This window comes from Acanthaster planci, linkage group LG19, assembly GCF_054643075.1.
Source record: "Acanthaster planci isolate LZ-2023a linkage group LG19, COTS_SCS, whole genome shotgun sequence".
NCBI classification, from domain to species: Eukaryota; Metazoa; Echinodermata; class Asteroidea; order Valvatida; family Acanthasteridae; genus Acanthaster; species Acanthaster planci.
This window is the reverse complement of record NC_141795.1, coordinates 4,008,496-4,027,120: the sequence shown is the minus strand read 5'-3', so window position 1 is coordinate 4,027,120 and position 18,625 is coordinate 4,008,496. Positions and strand designations below refer to the sequence as shown.

The 18,625-nt window shown below is 41.8% G+C and overlaps 1 protein-coding gene and 1 long non-coding RNA gene across 2 annotated transcripts in view; one reads left to right on the top strand and one right to left on the bottom strand.

Annotated features, from left to right (window-relative positions):
* The window catches only part of LOC110973702 (uncharacterized), a 33,061-nt gene that overhangs the window by 5,607 nt on the left and 8,829 nt on the right, over positions 1-18,625 (bottom strand). The window contains exon 2 of the long non-coding RNA XR_002597499.2: positions 18,223-18,365. This is a non-coding gene — a long non-coding RNA (uncharacterized LOC110973702). The remainder of the gene's footprint in view (positions 1-18,222; positions 18,366-18,625) is intronic.
* Positions 288-11,290, top strand: LOC110973668 (uncharacterized). The gene is made up of 9 exons (XM_022224659.2): positions 288-1,476; positions 3,629-3,868; positions 6,436-6,569; positions 7,666-7,764; positions 8,159-8,297; positions 8,445-8,504; positions 9,097-9,224; positions 9,410-9,471; positions 9,945-11,290. The coding sequence occupies exons 1-9, from the start codon at positions 1,377-1,379 to the stop codon at positions 10,072-10,074; spliced, it is 1,092 nt and encodes a 363-aa protein (XP_022080351.2). The 5' UTR covers positions 288-1,376; the 3' UTR covers positions 10,075-11,290.

Sequence of the window (18,625 nt, the reverse complement as noted above, 5' to 3'; positions counted from 1 at the left end):
GGGTTTATCAGCGCGTTGAAATCAAAGCTTGAGTTATTCGGTAAAAATGGCAGCTAATTTTTAACAAGAACTTCTGGGACCACAGTTCTGGGGTGGGGTTTGCGACATGCTACGCTGAGTGGTTTTACGTCTTGGTCGATAAAGTGAAAGTCCGTCGCTCACACCTGGCAACTTGCCAGGTTCCTTGGCCTTGGCTCTGTTAAGGTAAACATCACTTTGGCTCGTGGTCCGTACGTCAGATACGCCCTGCATTAGCCGAGGCTGCGGAACGAACATACTCCTTACAGATCGACTCATTATAACGTCGGCTCAGAAACAGTGACAAGTTTTTTATCAAGGGTCCGGGACAGCTTGAGCGCACAACGATCATCCTCTGGACTTCGATAAAGAGCATATTTCATGTGGTACACATCGTCTGCAATTACACACACCGGGGCTTTATGAGCTGCCTTCATAGTTTTGACACCCCCCTCCTCACTTTTGCTAGGCCGTCCAGGAACAAACTCCTGCTACCTACGTTTGCTCTTTTCAGGTGAACGAGGATGACATCATCATCTAGTCGGCTTTACCGCCTCTAATCAAATCAACGCCCTGCCGATGGAGCCAGCTGACTGCGGCTTATCAGACGAAATCTGGGGGCCTGATCCGAGTGTTCAACTCCAGCCGCATGCATCTCAATCTTTTTTTTTTTTTTTTTTTTGCTTAGTAATGCCCGGTGATTTTCAGGAAACAATGTGCGCCACTCTGGATCCTCGTGTACACGCGCATCGTTAAGGGGTGAGAGGGTGGGAACGTCGCTTCGTAGGGAAAAAAAAACTTACAAGTGTCCCTTAGCAAAAGTTACCGGGCCGGCAACTGTCGCCAGGCAGCGTGACATGCTGGCACTTCGGCCAAAAGTGGGTCTAGACTTGGTGTCTCCTTCTCTTCAGCGCGGGATAAAAAGGGCCCAATTAAGCGGAAAGCCACTTTCGCAATGGGGGAAGCGACCGCGCTGTGCCGTCACAACTGCCAGCGCTCCCATCGCCCTTAGAGCGCGGGAAGTTACCGAGTGTTGTTCCAGTCTATACCCCGGGCTCCCGTCCTTGCCTCGACAAGTGATGCCGTCAGGAGCCCTGTGCAGTCCCGCGGCCTTGTCGGCACGGCAGCAAACGAACGTGAGGGGTTCCACATCACGACCTCTTTTCATGTGCAGCAAACCCGGACTTCATCGACACTGAACCGTAAAACCAGGCAAATACCGTTTCGAATACCCAGCCAGCCAACCCGGATACGTTACACACACCGAATCCCAAAAACAAAAACCTGGAACTTCGTAGTTCTTTGGACTCCACTCAAGTAAACACTTTGATCGGGTGGCTCTACATGAACGCAACACCATGAGAATTTTCTCCACCAAGCACACGGCAATAATGCTGTTCCAGTGGACAAGTTGTTGCTTAATCTACGCAATAGTTGCCAGCCTCCTCGCAAGACATGGTAGGTCTATCCCCTTGCTCTGCCCTCATTATCATTGAAATAACCCCTCTCTTTATTATCTACCTCATTTTCGAGCAGCTTTTATCCTTCCTTTCAATACCTGTAATGAATTGGTTTTTACCCCCTGGGTCTTCTGTCAACTCTCTTTTCTTTATCTTCCATGCTCGCCCCCTTTAGCCAACGCTGTCACTCCGGTCATGCAATAAATTACGTCAAGATTGAAGAGCAGCATGTTTTGCGGTGAGAGACATACGCACTCAACAACAAACTGACGTGCTGCGCTATCAAACTAATTCAGCCGCATTTTGGCGGCAATTTACCTCTCAATATCCATCACTGTCACAGAATGTCTACCCATTGTTTACACTGTAGTTACTGAAGGACAAAACTCTCTGGTCATTTATCCGTCCAATATCAAGGAAGAGCGTACCACTTATAGCTACTGTGCGACCCACCTGAAACTACAATAGCTACATCGTTTCTCTTTCGGATCCTTTGCCCCTTTTCTCATACCGACATTTTATCCCTGAAAGAGATGGGGATATACCACAAACATTCCCATCTACGGGTTGTATTTGACGTTAAAGTTCTTCAGCAAATAATGCCGCGCAGTTCCGCGAACCCGAACAGCTGTCACGCACGTGCGATTTACAGGACGTTCATGTATCACTAAGAGAAAAGATTGCATGGTCGACCCCGGCCTACAAAATGATTTTGATTACATAGGAAACGATCTCGGTTGACGCTTTACAGAACACTGTCAGTGATCAGCGATGCGCAGTTTGACAATTTCATACTTCAAGTTGAACTGTCATCTAATCCATCGGAAGTCAAATTATACATTCGGTCGCAAGTAACGGGGTGAAAGATAATAAGTAAGGCAACACTTGTACAACGTTGCATTATGGGAGCTTGTGACTTGAAATTAAATCAAATGTGACCGACTTTGTAAACTTGTTCAAATTAAGCCTCGATTGTTATACTACCTCCAGCATGTAACTTTCAACCTGCAATAAAGATTTTACAAGTGCATTGTAAAGATTGTACAAACGGTCCCAATAAGCACTTTTAATGAGAAAAGGTCATTTACTTCTCAAGTCCGAAATGTACACGGTAAAACCACTCTTAGGTAGCAGGTCGTATAAGTTGAAGAAGCGCTTGAACGTCTTTCACCCACTGGTGAAAGGTTGAAAATAAGTTAGCCCAAAAAGCGTTAATTCCACGTCAGACAACTTCCCGTTCAATAATTATATTGAGACGCCAGCTAAAAGCCATTTAATTGCCCTAAACTATCCAAGTTGACGGGTTGCCAAACTCGATGTATCCGCATGCCACCAACCAACTGTCGCTTTCGATGCCCCGATTAGATTCTTGCGATGTGTACTAAAAGCCAGGCCCACAAAACCAAGACACGTTGTCACTTGCAGATTTTTGACAGAAGAACCGGACGAACCTCTGGCATTATTTGCAATGTGTGCCGGCCGTTTTAGGAAATGACTTGTGGAAGGAATTTTAGCGAGAACACTGTATTAGATTCAACAAAGCATGGTTTATTTTAGGAGTTGTAAGGTGGTTTATCAAGTTTAAAAATGCCATGACGTCAAACTTAGACTGATGATAGAGCTAGCGTTTTTCCCTCGCAATCGTACGAAGTTTTTAAAAAACCGTCCAGCTAAGGAAGGTAACAATTTACTGAATTTACAAAGGTCAACCCTTCAATAGAATTTACTGCAATAGTTATCTTCTTTTTTTCCCCCAAAACGCTCGTTGGTTTTAATACTGATAGAATTACAACTACGTTGTAGCTGATTTTTCTTCTGTATCTACCAGAATATTCCTGCTCGATGTGAACGAAAGTTTTATACAACCTTATAAATAATTATTTCACATCGAGTGCCGTTTGTATTGAAAGAGTCATTTGACAAAGTTACCCGGTTTGCGTAATCTGCAAATATATGGTACATTGGTGTCATTATTTAACTCCTGCATTTCTGTACTGGGAAACGCTGGACGTCAAGGACCAAGGGTGTAGAATTAACACTACAGTTTTTGGAATGCATTGAAAACATTTTCTGTGCGTAATTCCTGCCTGGAGCTTTTCAGAAGCCTGCAGATGAATGATACATTTCTGTCACGATTGTCTCTTGCTTAGTTCGTGCTGTGCCTCCGACCAGAACAACAAAGCGAACCCATGTCGCGCCCAGCGTCTCCGACCCAAATCCTCCAATTCAGGCGAGTTTCTACCAGGGATCCGAGCAGCCGGCGGCTGAGTCTGATTGGCCGAGCGGCAAAATTCTGGACGGTGATTCGTCGAGCACCCTGGCTGACGAGGCAGTCGAGGCGGTCACGAAGTGCTGCTACAGGCAGAAGAAATACCACACCATTGGCTTTGGTGAGTGTCGTGACGTCATAGTCAGGATGTATAATAATACTCTTGAATTCTCCTGGTATAACAGGAAGTAACTGAACAACACGTCATCACCAACCAATTACAAGTGACCTAGTTTCCAATCTCCAGTAAAACCAAAAGTTACCCTAGCGTGACAAAGATGTTTCCTTTCAGTCATCTGTCGTTGTTAGTGCCTGGCATTCCCATTTTTGGGGGTTCACTTGTGATTTGACTTATGACAGACGAGTTCACTACTCTTCCTAGCGCCATTTCGTTCTTTTTTCTGAATCTTCCAATCTGGTATCGAATTTCCAGCACCGCAATTCGCTGAGGAAGAATTAATTTCGGAGCTGATTAACTTTGGAAGTATCGTTTATAGACCACTTCGATTCGTGAAACAAATTGCTGTAAGTAATAAGCAGATCTGGACGAAATGTGTCTCATGCGAAATTATAGTCAAACCTAAGAAGTCATCGATTCCGCTAGTGCCATGTACCATCTACAAATTCATGTTTGATTTTAACTTCGAGCAAGTAATGAAGCCTACTCAGAGACACTGGCTAGAAAGGTATTATGGCAAATTTGAATGCATGTTACAAGCCTGTGTTCGACCAGAAGCAAACATAACGATGTTCCGTCGATGTTGTGACAACGGCGTTTAAAGTCTGTGCACCACCTTTTCCAACACCCGAACTGGCTTTATAACTAACGGCGCGCGGCGGCGCCCCCACTCATCCAGTGTCTTGTTTTCGTCATCTCCTGAGAGACTGACGTGCATCTTTCATGCGTCATACTTCTTACAAAGCGCCCTCTTTGTGGAGTTGTCCGATTTACACGTAACATAAGAACGATACATTCAATGTATCCGAAAAGCACACGTATCGGCTTGGGAGGAAAAACGTAGACGCTTATGCTTCTTCAAAACGAAGATTCAGACTGCTTGTTCGTTTTTTTCCTCGCCATTTCTTTGTACATCGGCACACTCATGAGGGTACGAATAATCATTTGTGCACTTATACTGTATTATGTTCGATGAAAAAAATTAACGTGACATAAATATTATGTCCGTCACGTTTCGTGCACTAGGTCATGGTTTTTTTCCAATTAGCAGGTGTTTATTTGAAGTTACAACTGTTCTTCTACAGTGAAAAGTATATGTAAAAATACCAATCGTGTATCCTTCAATTTCAGGAACTAAAATCGCTATTTATATAAGTGTTTTGGGGAAAATAAAACTAAATATCGATAAGTAAAAAACTAAACAAAAGCCACTGTAGTGGCTTGTTATACCAGTTACAATTGACAGTAAATTACAACTTTGAACCAACATTGACCGTTTTCCAGAATGTCCAACTGTCTCCAAACGGTACGTGCAAAAGCAATTAAGCACAACTGTGTTTGGTATTTTTGTGAAGGCGATGAATTACTGAAAGTACTCTTGAACTTTCTGGTTGGTGAGTATCAAACGAACAGAAAGAAGGAAATGCTATTTTGTTATTTATAGCCCTGTTTGATGCATTACGATCACGGCTGAGACACCAGAGGACATCACCATACCTTTGGACATCTGTCTTAACTGTCAAAACAGCGCAAGAAAGCTGACTTTACAAACAACAGCAAAATTATCTCGACTTTCGGCGCACTGTATTTTGTACCTATATGCGCCAGATCTCTTTCGAAATATTTCCATGTTGAAGTGGGCTTGCTGTGAGTAGCGACAGTTGCTTTTGTGGAGGAAGGAAGTAGAATGATGCTGGTGAATTGAAAAAACTGACCAGCTAAATCCAAAATGAAAATGAATCTCAGGTTTTAAATTCATTAATCGTGCACATACATTGTAGGGCACCTGAAAACAAACGAGTCCATTGCTAAACGTGCTTGGGATAAAGTTTTTAATATTAAAGCCGAAGGTGCGATTGCCTGATATTTCTTTCTGGGCCAAGAATGAAGCAGAATTTTCGCAAATATTGGGCCAGAGAAGTCACTCCCTTTTAAGCAGAAGCTGAAGGCTGAGTCAGTGTGCAGGAAAACCATGACGTCAAGCTTTTACGCGCTGTACTTAAAGTCTCGAATGTTCTTTCATCTATTTATTGTTGATGGTCTACAGATTAATTATTTAAACAATCGTGGGCTGGTTTGTGAGCGTGTTACGTGAGTTGATTTCATTTCATTTGATTATCTTCACGACGAAAAGTACTGGCGCGTCAGCCACAGTTTATAACAAACAACTTGACCTTTCCAAAAATGATGACTTTTCCGGTAGCGGATGTGGGATGCGACAGAAAAATAATATTTGTATGTATAGGCTACGCAATGGCGCTTCACAACGCGTAGAGACACGTTTAGTTGTTCCGCTTCGTATTAATTTCCAGGATGGTTTACAATTCCGATTATACTGGTTATTCAGGGAGCTGCCATACACGAAAGACATTAACCCTGCTAAAGAGCAGGTACAACTGATCACGTGGGATCGACATGATTGCTTTAAAGTAGGGGCGGGGGTAATATATTTTTAAAAGATCTGTCTTTACTTATTTTGCATCTTTCCTGTTGCGGCTTATTTTTCACAGATACCTCAGCAAGGCGACCGATCAGAAAGGACATTGGGCGGTGTCGGCGGACATATTTGGACCGTACTGTCCCCCGGGATCCGACCCAGAACCCCGGGGATCTTGTCAAGCGACGGAGGCGTCAAGGACCCGTGGTAGGTTTCTGTCAGGCAGATTGCTTGAACTGAGATTCAATAAGAAAACCCTTATAGGGATATATGTATATACAGCGTATTCCATTTTATGTAGAATAAAAAAAAGGTTTCGTCAAAGAACCAACATCGTCCACCTTGAAATGACATTAGTCATTTTGAAAGTTGTCGAAGTTGTCCCATAGGTGAATCTTCTGTGTTATGTAATGGAGATTTACTTTGTCAACGTGATCATTTGGAAAGAAAAGAGTCAAGCTGAACTGGGATTTTTGTTCCCTTGCTCACAGTTGGTTAGATGCTGGATTCCCCCCTCGGCGCAACACTGAAAGTTCGCTGGGCTGAACATGAATGGTTCATCGTTTTCTCTCTAGGGTGGAAAAAACCTTGTGAAACCCAATGGACCTGTACGTCATGCCATTACACGATATGTCATTCCCCTCTAGTGCAAAATGCCCCACATCATCCTACGCGTCCCATAGTGGGCCCTAAGGAGAGGTGATTGCCCCTTTGGACTTTAGCGGGTGTGTCGTCGAAACTTTTGGCCTGTCAGTTCTTTTTATCACGAACCAAGATTGACACTTCTCCTTTTTACTGTTCCCGGATGACCCACTTGACGTCAGCCAGCAACACATGCACGTCAAATCGAGCCTTATAGAGAAGGCCTCTCTGCCGGATTTGCACGTAAAACCTTTCCGAAGGAAAACTCTGCTTCTTTGTCCCGCCATGAAAAAAAGACAACATGGGATTATTGTACTCGCGGACGCTATGGCACTGGATAGTTCTAACTCCGTCAATCAAGCGTGGCATACCATTTAAGCTCTGCTAGTACCAGCGGCTTCGTATTTTCCTGAACTTCGGATTTTGTTTTTCGTGCACTTGAATAGGTTCTTCGTGATTCAGTAAAAAGAATAAAGCAGGAAACAGATTTTCGGCTAGCATCTCTCAGCACTATTTTCTGGTTGCTTGTTGTCTATGTGTTTAAGTTTCGGGAGTGGAGAATAGCCGGTTCCATACTGTTATTTTCTGGACTTTCTGCATTTGACTGTTAAACCTATGTCTGCGGTCATGTATCTTACGCTGCTTCCGCTTCATTCACCAGTGTGATCAACCGTGCGAGGACGGCAACGTTTGCCTGCCAACCCGAACTCTCCTTGAGCGCAGTTTGTATGCCAACGCGTGGTCTCCCCTGGACTATGAGGTAAGAAAAGCAAACAAACGAACCGAGAGAAGTATGGCGCGCCAAGTCTGTGCAATTAAAAGAACAAACTGAGGAATTTATGCGAGGCTATTTCAATCAAGACCGTTGTGCCATTGCTATAAACACCTTCCATAATGTCTTGTAATTTTTCACTGCAGAAATCAATTTCATTACTAAGTTATTTGAAATTGGAATGATACTACATGTACATTTAGTTTATGACCTCCCTGTTTAAGTAAAGGAAACGATAAAAAGGAGAGTATAGAAGTGAAAGTTCACTGTGCATACCAGAGAAGGGTTAGTCATTCACCATTGGTTTTTCATTTTCCCAATATGAGGTACAGATTCTGTACAAAATAAACACAAGCAGTAATTTTGGCTGATCCGTTTACAGGTTATCGAAGGCTGCCATTGCGTTCCGAAGCTGCACCCTTGCGAGAGAAAGCCACTTTACAAAGTTTTTCACCACAATACACCATACGAGACGACCATCGATGTCGGGGAATGTCGAGGTAGATGCTTCAATGGTCGCGGTAAGCTCGTCGTTATAAGTTAAGCTTCTTTGGATTGATAAGTCAAATCCGAAATCGCTTCCAATAATTTTAAAGTTTTTTGCACCTTTGTTGTAAATATTATTTGAATAATTATTTCAATGATTTCGGGCTTTATCTTCTTTTCAGATTCTGGTATAGACTGTCGAGCTACCAAGAACAAAACGGAAACAGTTCTTGGTCCAAACGGTATGTTGGAAGTGGTGATGTTGGTCCAATCAGTGGCGAAATGACGCATACGTTGCTAGAACTACGCCTTAGTTAATCCCTGACCTTTACACAGATGTTGGACAGGGGAATTAAATACAACTGTCGACGCTTGCAATCACAGAAAAAAAGCAACTAACTATAAATAATCTCTTAAATGAACTGCGTAAGTATCTGTTCAGTACCTGATGAACACACAGTGGAAGGTGTTTTGGACTCAAGTGTGGGAGGCGCTTGCATATTTTTATATGGCTCGTGTGACATTTCTAACAAATTAGTGCAACAGTATTTAGAAACCGTCAATTTGATGAAAGTTGGAGGGGTTTTATTATCTCTCCTGAAACGACAATATACCCCCGTTATGTTTTTGTTTTACAAATCCGTCTCCTTCAGGCACATGCGTCCAAGAATTGACTTGCACAATGGAAATGTATTCTGTCAAATCTAGAAAGGATTTGAATAAATGTAGCTGTTAATCCAAATTCAGTAAGCATTTAACGCTACTCAGTTCTTGTATAGGTCTTAAGGCGTATTGTCACTTTCCTAGGAGATTTTTTATGATTTCGGGTCACAGGTCACGAGTGCGTTGACGTCATCACCGCATGTTCCTGCACCGGGAGCTGTTACAGAGCCAGTCACATGGTGGCATTCTACATCCGGAAATTCAACGAGACAACTGAGGAATATTACGACACTGTACAGGTACTGTAATATACTGTGACTCATGTACGCTCAGGGGAAGAATTATTTTGAGTAGAATCACAAGAATGCCATGACGTCATACTGAAGCATGATATGTTACAAACAAATACGCACAACTCCGAACTATATGAGAACCAGTTTTTATTTTTAAGAGCGCTTCTACATCTAATTTTGTCTTTAAACAGGAAATGGATGTTGGCAAATGTCTTGGAAGTTGCACGGAAAAGAAAGGCATATGTATCCGACGGTAGGTTTTCCCACTCAGAAAAATTTAAACTCTCTGAGCAACACTTAAAAAAACTTTGTCTTGGAAATTTCCGTTTCATTCTAATCGCAAACAAGTTCTACATTGAGCAATTTATCAAGTAGCTCTTTTCTAAAGGGTGAATTTGTTAAAAATACTCTTGAAACGTATACGCGTGCCCCATCTTTCATCTATTCATAAGCGATCCAACCCGTGAGTTATTTTGCTACACAATGCAAAACAGCCGCTTACAAGCCTTCACATTTCTCGTCGCAAAATTTACTTTGTTGAACATCGTATATCAGAACATCTATACTGTCGTTTACAGAGCGGTTTAATTTTATTGACGAATTAGTTTATTGAATGTATTGTAATAGAATAGGGGAGAATACATTTCTTTTGACATTTTGAAAATCGGGGCTTCTATCTGGAAGGTACTCAATCTTAATTCCGTCCCTTGTTTTTCCCACTCACAGCACAAACTGCGCAGCAGTTTTGCTCCCCAACACGTACTGCTCTCCCAAGGAGTATGTCCCTCACATCTTCCAGACACCTGAGGGGGAGGATATGACCGTCCACGTGATCAACGAATGCAGATGCATATAGACTAAACGGAAAAGACGCCATGACTGCTGTAGCACCTCATCCGCGCGAGGTGTGTAACGCGCGCGTACCCCTTGCGCGCGCGAGCATGGCACCGCCGCTTTGATGGCTTTCAAGTCTTGTTTCTGGATTGGTTTTTCTAAGGTTGCCAGGGATCTGATTCCTCAGTACCAACCCCATATGGCAGTTTCGGCCCTAGCAGCGTTTCTGGTAGTTTCCCAGTGTGCTTTCCGATTTTGTAGCTCAAGGAGGGAATATATAAGAGTCTGCGTGTTGACAACTTTGAAAATGCGACCGCGCCCGACCTATTGGTTGAAGCATTGCCGCGGCGACGATGGAGAATTCTTTTAGTTCGGACTCTTTCTCGGATATCGCAGGATATTTTCAAGATCTCACAAGATTTGTGTATACATTCAAATCTGTCTCTATGATGCGCAGTGCAGTAAAAAGTTTTGCGCTCTTTTCACTATTAATCTGACACAGTAAAACTGCACACAGGTATTATTAATGTATATTTGTTTATAAAATATGTACTTAAAATTGTAAGATTTTTCTTGTAATCTTATATACGTCATACGATACAAGTACATGTATAAACAGTTGATTAGAAGTCATTATGCAAAGCACTGGGAAACTATACTGTATTTTGCATAATTGTGTGATTTTTTTTTATAATTTGACTATAGTTGTGTATGTCCTTGGCATAATGCCATCACACAGGGCAGTTGGAAGTTGATTTTTTTTTAAATTGTTTTCAACCATAAATTGGTGTGGTTCCCTGTTTGATTGGACGATGTTACCAACATTTGATTTTAAGACATATCGACGGCAAAATTGAGTTTCCCTAAAGCTGAAAAAAGGTGTGGAGCTTTGGGTTTTTCATCATTCGATTGCTCCAAATATTTGCTCTTCTATTTTGCTTTCTTGATTTTTGATTTTCCGTGATTGCCGTCAAGAAGTTATGACCGAATGTGAACTCGTCCATGAGACTAGTTTGAGGACGACTGAGTGATAATCGTGTCATTTCATTTTTACCGTGAATGTTTTGGGACCAATTTTCTAGGGTACTCATGTACATGTACATGTATGTATACATGTATTAGTGTGATTAAATCTATTTAACTGTCCATTTCATAGGCTCGAGATAAGATATTATTATGTTCATTTCTATTCTTGATTGTCACAGGCGTCAATAAATTGCACACTAACTCTAAAGGAACTATCGTGTCTAATTCTTCACTGTTCATTTGAAAGCAGAATTGAGAACCTGGTCTTTAATATTCTTTATTACTTTTTATTCACAGCAATATCATTTCCTTTATAATAGTTTAAAGATCTTCACTGTTTGAAAAAGTTTCTTCAGCACTCTCGAATCGCCCGCATCTTACAATTTCAAGCGGGGTTAATTTCTTCAAATAATTTGTGGACACAGCCGCTTTCTGGATTGATGATGGATGACAGACTATTCTCAATTCGCAGTCCTCATGTTGCCACGTTCTTTAAAGAGAACAAGATTGATGAGTCATGTTTCTGACTCAACTCGGCAATTTATTCGAAATTTGTCCTGGGAATCAATGTCCGCTATAAGCTCTATCAGAGAAATTGGTAAAATTGTACTCGGACACAAATCGCGATTAAGTCTTCTATGCGCTGTTTCCCTTAGTCAGCCAGCCTTTTGAGCACGACGCCTCCCAGACAATTGGCTTTCATTGGCGAGCGTGTTTCTATTTATATGAGGTCACATTTAAAGAGATTTCCTCTCTGAGCTCAGGATCGAGGGAGTAGATGTTTGCTCTTGTCACTGCGGACCCCTCTTATATCACTAACCATGAGATACTTACCGTACTTTAATGATACTTCTCAGCTGTCTTAATTGGGTATTCGACAAGGTCTCAGTCTGTACGGTTATCTGCAGGATGGCAAATTATTTCGCACAACACAAAAAGCCACGGTGAATATAATAGTGAGTGTTCACATTTGGGGGGGGGCTTCATATGGGTTATTACCGCTTCTGGAAATCAATAACTTTTCAGTTGCATATGAGATGTTTAAGACATCAGTCTATCTCGTTTTAGCAGACTCTGAACTTCATAAACTTACTGTAACTTTCATTGCAATCTATCGGGATATGGCATCAATCAATTTATTAGTCCAACAACAGGTGCAAGCTACAAGAAAACCCAGGCGATGAATCATTTTTTTTCAGCACTCACAACCGCGCGAGCAACATCCTGTGCAGATTAAGTTACTGGCCCGAGTGGGTTAGTGGCACAGGGGCACACCCCCCAAAATGTACAAGGGTGCATCCAGGGGGCCGATGAAGACAACCCCCCCACCTAATCTTTACTGAAAAGTAATGAGAAATGGTGAATTTTCGGTCTATTCTATTTCATTTCAAATCGTGTACAAAGATCCAAAACGTAGCCTCATCCTTTAGAAGGGTCTTAAACTTTTAGCAACCCCCAACCCGAACACAAATTTATCTCCACCCCCGAAATTTTGGTTCTGGGTGCTTCTTTGATGCGTAATGGAGTCCACGTAATTATCCGAAAAGATGGGTAATAGTTTGGGTGTGGTGAAACGCCATGGTGAATCTAGAATTAAAAAAGTCTCCGTGACCTTTTCAACAAAATCTTCAACTTTTCCCAGTTATTAATGCCAACTGAAAAGCGCATTGTGGAAATGCAATATAAATAACGAGGCCTGTGCTACATTGCATCTTGCAACGTCTTTCCTTAACGATTATTGTTTCTAAGAAATTGGACCCAACCGCCAACACTGCAAACCTGTGGCATTAACCGGTGTTAATTTAGTCACCTCGGTTACCACAACATTGAGAGTGTTAAAATAACACTACAGTTTTAAGTGAATAGTTATTCTAATGACAATTGGCCTGCTGATTTGGGCAGTTGTTTCCTGAATGGTTTTCGGAAAGCGCTTTAAGGAGAAACTTCTACAGAAGCCACAGAAAACCCCATTTTTTTTCCCAACATCCTAAGACCATGTGCTCAGAAATGAAATGATGCAGATATACTGTACAGGGTAAGCCTCCAGAAAGTGTTAAAGCTGAAAACTTTGTAATCAATCCTGGGCCCGCAGTAGCCAACTGTTGAAAATTGACCTTTATTTCCTCGGTAAAGCGTTCTCTACTCCAGTGTAAAGACCCAATGACATAGTGCCCATCATACGTGTTGTCATACCCAACAAGGCTCGCTCCATGTTTACAGCAACACCTGGGAAAAACAGCGCTTCGATGAAAGCCACGTGTCTTGAAGGCCGGCTATAAACTTTCAGCACCTCATAAAAAAGGACCGCTTTGTCTTTATAAACGAAAATTTGTTATAGGAGCTTTGGCATATCAGATTGCCCAGCAAAAATAACATTTGGGTAATTGATGAAAGATTAATAAAGGTCGCTTTTGTGTCGCTGACGGTTTGCGTGACGAGGTGGAAGTGTATCCAACGACAAACTCAGACGGAGTGCAAATTTTACAAAATTAATCATTTGCGAGATAGGACACAAAATGCAACGAGAATGCTCACATTTAGAAATCACATCGCAACTTGAAGTATTTTAATATCCAGGGCGTTGACAGTGCTATGGTTGCAGTATTCGCCTAACATTAAAAATACGTAAATTAAACTGGAAGTCAGGTGGGAATAAAAATGTCATTTTTACAAGAAGAAAATTTCATGAACCCTGAAACTTGAAAAATAGACATTGGAGTTTTGAAAATCAAAACGAAAAGAGAAAGATAAAGAGTCTTCAAATTAAGCACATTTATTTTTATAAAAATATGCAATAACATTACAATTTTATTTTTTTAACATACAAAGCGTTTGGAGATAGTTTGGGATGACGTTTTCTTCAATGCTTGAGAATTTCAAATCGCTTCGCCTCTAGTTCTAGATTCAAGAAACAAGAAATTCAAGAGACCTTCAATTCCGAACCTCTCAACGATAAAATTCTGAATACAGAGAGTGAAGATGTTATGGACAAAGAACAATTATGTCAAGTGCGTGCGCACAGTATAGTGAAACATCCGCACTGATCAATTACCACTCTGTTCTCTGAATGCTTCCGGTGGAAAAAGTTCCCAGAAACTTCCATCTGAACCAGCTCAATTCTCAGGCAAACAAAACAACATCGACCATCCACAAAAGACTTAGGTTCAAGCTCTGTAGCCCAGATGCGGCTCAGCATTCGCGTGAGAAAACAAGACCCTGCAACGCTGCACTACCGCATAGCCGTCTGTTCATTAATTAGCACTTTCCCGATTAAAAAGTCCGGTGAAAGAAACGCCAGGCATTGTCAAAGCTGCAATTCGTATTCCGACTCATGTCTCCTTTTTCTTTTTGGTCGAATTACGGAAACAGGCGGAACCTATAAGCTTTGAAGATGTAATTAGAACAATTATAGGGAACAAACATCGCTGGCACCTTTCTATAGCTTATGCGTGACGCTAACGGAGCACGTTTGGTTTGTCTATACACGGGACACCAAAATCAGAAAATTGTATGGAGTGCCAATTCTATCTTAAAACGACCCAGTCGACAAAGTATGGTTTTGAGTCAACAATTTCATTTAAACGACTTTAAATCGTTTTTTCAATTGACGACTGAATCAAAACAAAGTGGAAGTGGTGTGAAACAGATGTGGACGTCGAATAAGTCTGAAAAGATGAGATCTACCGAATAATTAGGGAAACAATATTATTTCTCTAGAACCAGTAGACTAGGTATAATGTCCAAGGGCTTACCAATGACGAAGGGTGTTCGCTAGGGACACATTTCTTTATTGGTTATGCGTGTTCTGCATCTCTCGAGATAAATCCAGAGGCACGGCGAATAAATAGCTTTAACGAGGTTGTTTTGTTTTCCTCCATGGCGCGCCATACCTATCCATCCTGATTGGCCACACACCTGTGGCATTATATGGAGTGTTTACGCCAGGTGGTAACAATGCAGATTAGGGCTTATTCCAAACCATTAAGCACCCTCAAAGCCCCACCAGATTCTTTTGCCTTGTTCGGTATTGCTGGGAAAACAAAATTCCAAATGCCTGGCACTCGAGCCAAGCGGCGATCACACGTAATCAAAGATTGTCGTCAATATTTTCCCCTTACCCTCGTCCATTCCAGCGACAGGTTTCCTTTCTTTATTCTTCCTAGTTCGCTGGCAAGTAACAAGTTCGCCAGAGTCAGCTTGTGAACACGAACCGACGACTGTTCCGTGATGCAAACGCATAAAAGGTTTGGAACGGAATGTCGCAGAGAACAAAAAATAATAACGAAACTATATGTACCGAATGTAAATAATTGCAGCTTAAAAGTGTTACTTAAATCCTTGCTAAATTCTGTATGGTACTAGTTTGTCGACTCCTGAGCCTATTTTTTCCTTAATTTCGATAATAGGCCTACGTGTTTCTTGAAAACTAAAGAAATAACCATGTCATATCATCATCAAGATTTGCCCCACACAGTATTTACTGATGAATAGATGCATAACCTTCGCAAGAACGAAGAAGTTTTTTGCTGATTTTATCAGTACAAACTGGATCGATGCATATCATTCCAGGTTTTCACATGAAACAGCCGTTGTTTTTATCACCGGACAATAGAGGTCCATCTTGGCGCCAGGCTGGCGGGCGCACCTGCGCGGCATTAAATCAAGGAATTGCTCCCCGTTCAATCAACGGCCGCCCCGTTGTCAAGGCACGAACTCAACGTCGTGGTGGGCCAGCACTGAACGAGCTTTTTGTGTGGTGTTACGACCCAAGGACTTGCCAAGTGGTATAAATTACCTCGAAGCGGTATTAATTCCCTCCTCGAGTGATACCCTGGAATTCGTTGTCATTCCTGGCAACGACAGAAACTGGCATTTTTTTTGCCCATCCTGGCAACATAGTTTGAAAAAAGTGCTGCGAAAACTCTGCGTGAGAATTTTTTACCGCCAAATTATGGATTTTCTGACTTTATATTTTTATTAAAACTTGAATTCAGAAACAAAATATATCAGAGAAACCAATGAACAACGTTGTACCATTAGTGTTGCCTACAATAAAAAAATCTGTCCATGTTATTATCTCCTTTGAAATTGAAATTAACCTCTAAGGCATTCTGAAAGAAGGTTTGCAATTGTGACTTTCTACTGATGGTCAGATTTTATGAGGGTTTCAACTAAGTGTCTGGTACTGGCATTACTGAGAATGTACAAAGAAAACAAAACTTCTTCCAAAATGTTTAGAGGAAATTGAACTGGTTATTGCTCTCTTAGAAGTGCAACAGTCAATTGCAACAGCCGGGCATCTTGCACCATTCTGGGAAATAAGCGATTACATGCAGACAGCGACAAATGATACCGTTGTGCGTGTTAATTCACGTGGGTGGCACATAGTGGGGATGTCTTCGTCTTGCACGGGGATATTTGATGGAGGCATTACGCCCACAGTAAAATCTCCTTGGGGATAGGTTACCTCCCCCCCCCGCAATATTTTATAATTTATTACGCATGGCATACGATTCGCCCAATTACCTTGAAACGAATGTGCTAGTTTTCACCTTTGCTAGAATACAAAATAGGCTTCTTTATAGAAAAACAGACTTAAGTAAACCTAATCTAAAACAAGCCATGAGAGTAACCGTCCTAGCGTAATTTGAATGAAATGAACCTCAAGTCGCGGAGACAAGCACAGATCTAGAAACATTTCCGTTACGTGACTGATTCATCTACTTAGACAATTGTAATGTGCTTAATCATAGCAATAGCTACATACCGATTATACTTACGCGGTATTATACATTTAGTAGAAACTGCACTGTGGATTTGTTTCTTTGTCTTACTTATTTTTCTTTTCATTCTTGTTGGGGTGTCGTTTTTGAGCACTTCTCAAAACTGTTTTTGAGAAACGCACTAACGACCAGTGTGGAATGTCTGTAAGGAACCACAATTTTTTTTTTCATAATTGAATTAGCAGACAGGAATCTGTTAATATGCGTGTCCGGTGTGCAGTGCGCAAACGAAGGGTCCGTGCCCTTATGGAGGTTTTGTGACCGGAGTCAATTCTCACTGAAAAAAAAAATCAGGCCCTGGGCTCAGGAAAAATGCACGTGCGACATTTTCACAGGATTTGGTGTGTCGGGCGATTAGCGGTGACCATGCTATTCGGCCCGGGGGAGGGTGCCAGCTATCCCAAGCTTGGATAAGAGGGAGATTGTCCAACAACAACATCGGATCGGCAAGATACGGGAACTTCGGATTAGATATTCCGGTGAACCGTCCGCGTTTTGGGCTTATCTACAGACTGGGAGTTTGGCCCTTTGCCGGTAATCTTGCAGGGCCCAGATCCAACCTAGTCCCGCTCCTAGGCTTTTACCAAGAGTACGGTAAAACATGTCAATGAGATTATGAAAATTCAACTTTCGATTTTTTTTTATTTCTACAAAACTTTTGACGACACGAGCAGACAAATTCTTGCACAGTAAGAATTTGTTGCTATTAACACTTGACCTTATTTAAATTAACAATCAACAATTTCCACCGTGTGGAAACTCTTTTTGAAGAGCTTTGAAAGGGTAGGGGGAAACGACAGTTTAGTTTTGTTTTTAGATTTTTTCACTTGAAACTTCAGTTCTCAGCAATAATTGTGTGGTCAGTGAATCAAATTTATGATCGGAAGTCTTCCAGAAGAACGGTCCGACCTTGGTTAACCTCTTATCCACCAAATCGGCAAAAGCGACAAACTTCGAAACTAATCATTCAAGCGTTGATTGCTTCTCCGGCTCCCGTCGTTGTTCGGAAGTTGCACGTCACTTCAGATATGAGTGGGCATAGCTCACGCAACTGAGGGCGGAAACCACGCACGGAAAATGCTTCTCTTGTGTGGAAGCCGGTGTCTGGGAAAGTCATTAACCCGTCGTAATCTAAAGGCATTTTCCTTTTTTTTTTTTTTTTTTTTGCTGTTTTAGATTTACAGACCTTTGGCGCATGGTCCTCAGTATGCCGTGACCGCAGTGACACTCAAGGATGGCATTTCAAGAAAAAGATACAAAATACTTGGATATATTTCTGTACATAACATTTGTTTAGTTACACTTACAATTTGTTGAAATAATTGCTATTAGAAGTAAATGAAGAATTTATCTAGCCATACCTCCATTGACTGTTGATGCAGATCCGTGTCACTCACTCGGTATCCAAGAAGAGTCTAGGATCCTTACAGAGTTAGTTTGGCTGAGAATTTAGCGACCTGCAACCTCGAGTGACCTCAGACTTCACAGGCCTGCAGTACCAGATCTAAATATAATATTTAGCCAAAAATGGGTTGAGCTGATTTAGTTCTTCCCGTGGCATGATCATTTTTCCCATCTGCGGTGCGAAACGACATAAACCTGTACGAAAGGCAGTGTTGGTGGGCGGGACAAAGTCGCATATGATTTCCCCATTAACCTTTTATCAAGAAGCGATCGTGAGCTAGTGGGTACTTTTACACACGTTTGATTTATAGCTCTTCCCGCCGTGTGCCCACCTAGCTGAGGGAACTTTTTGGGAGCTTG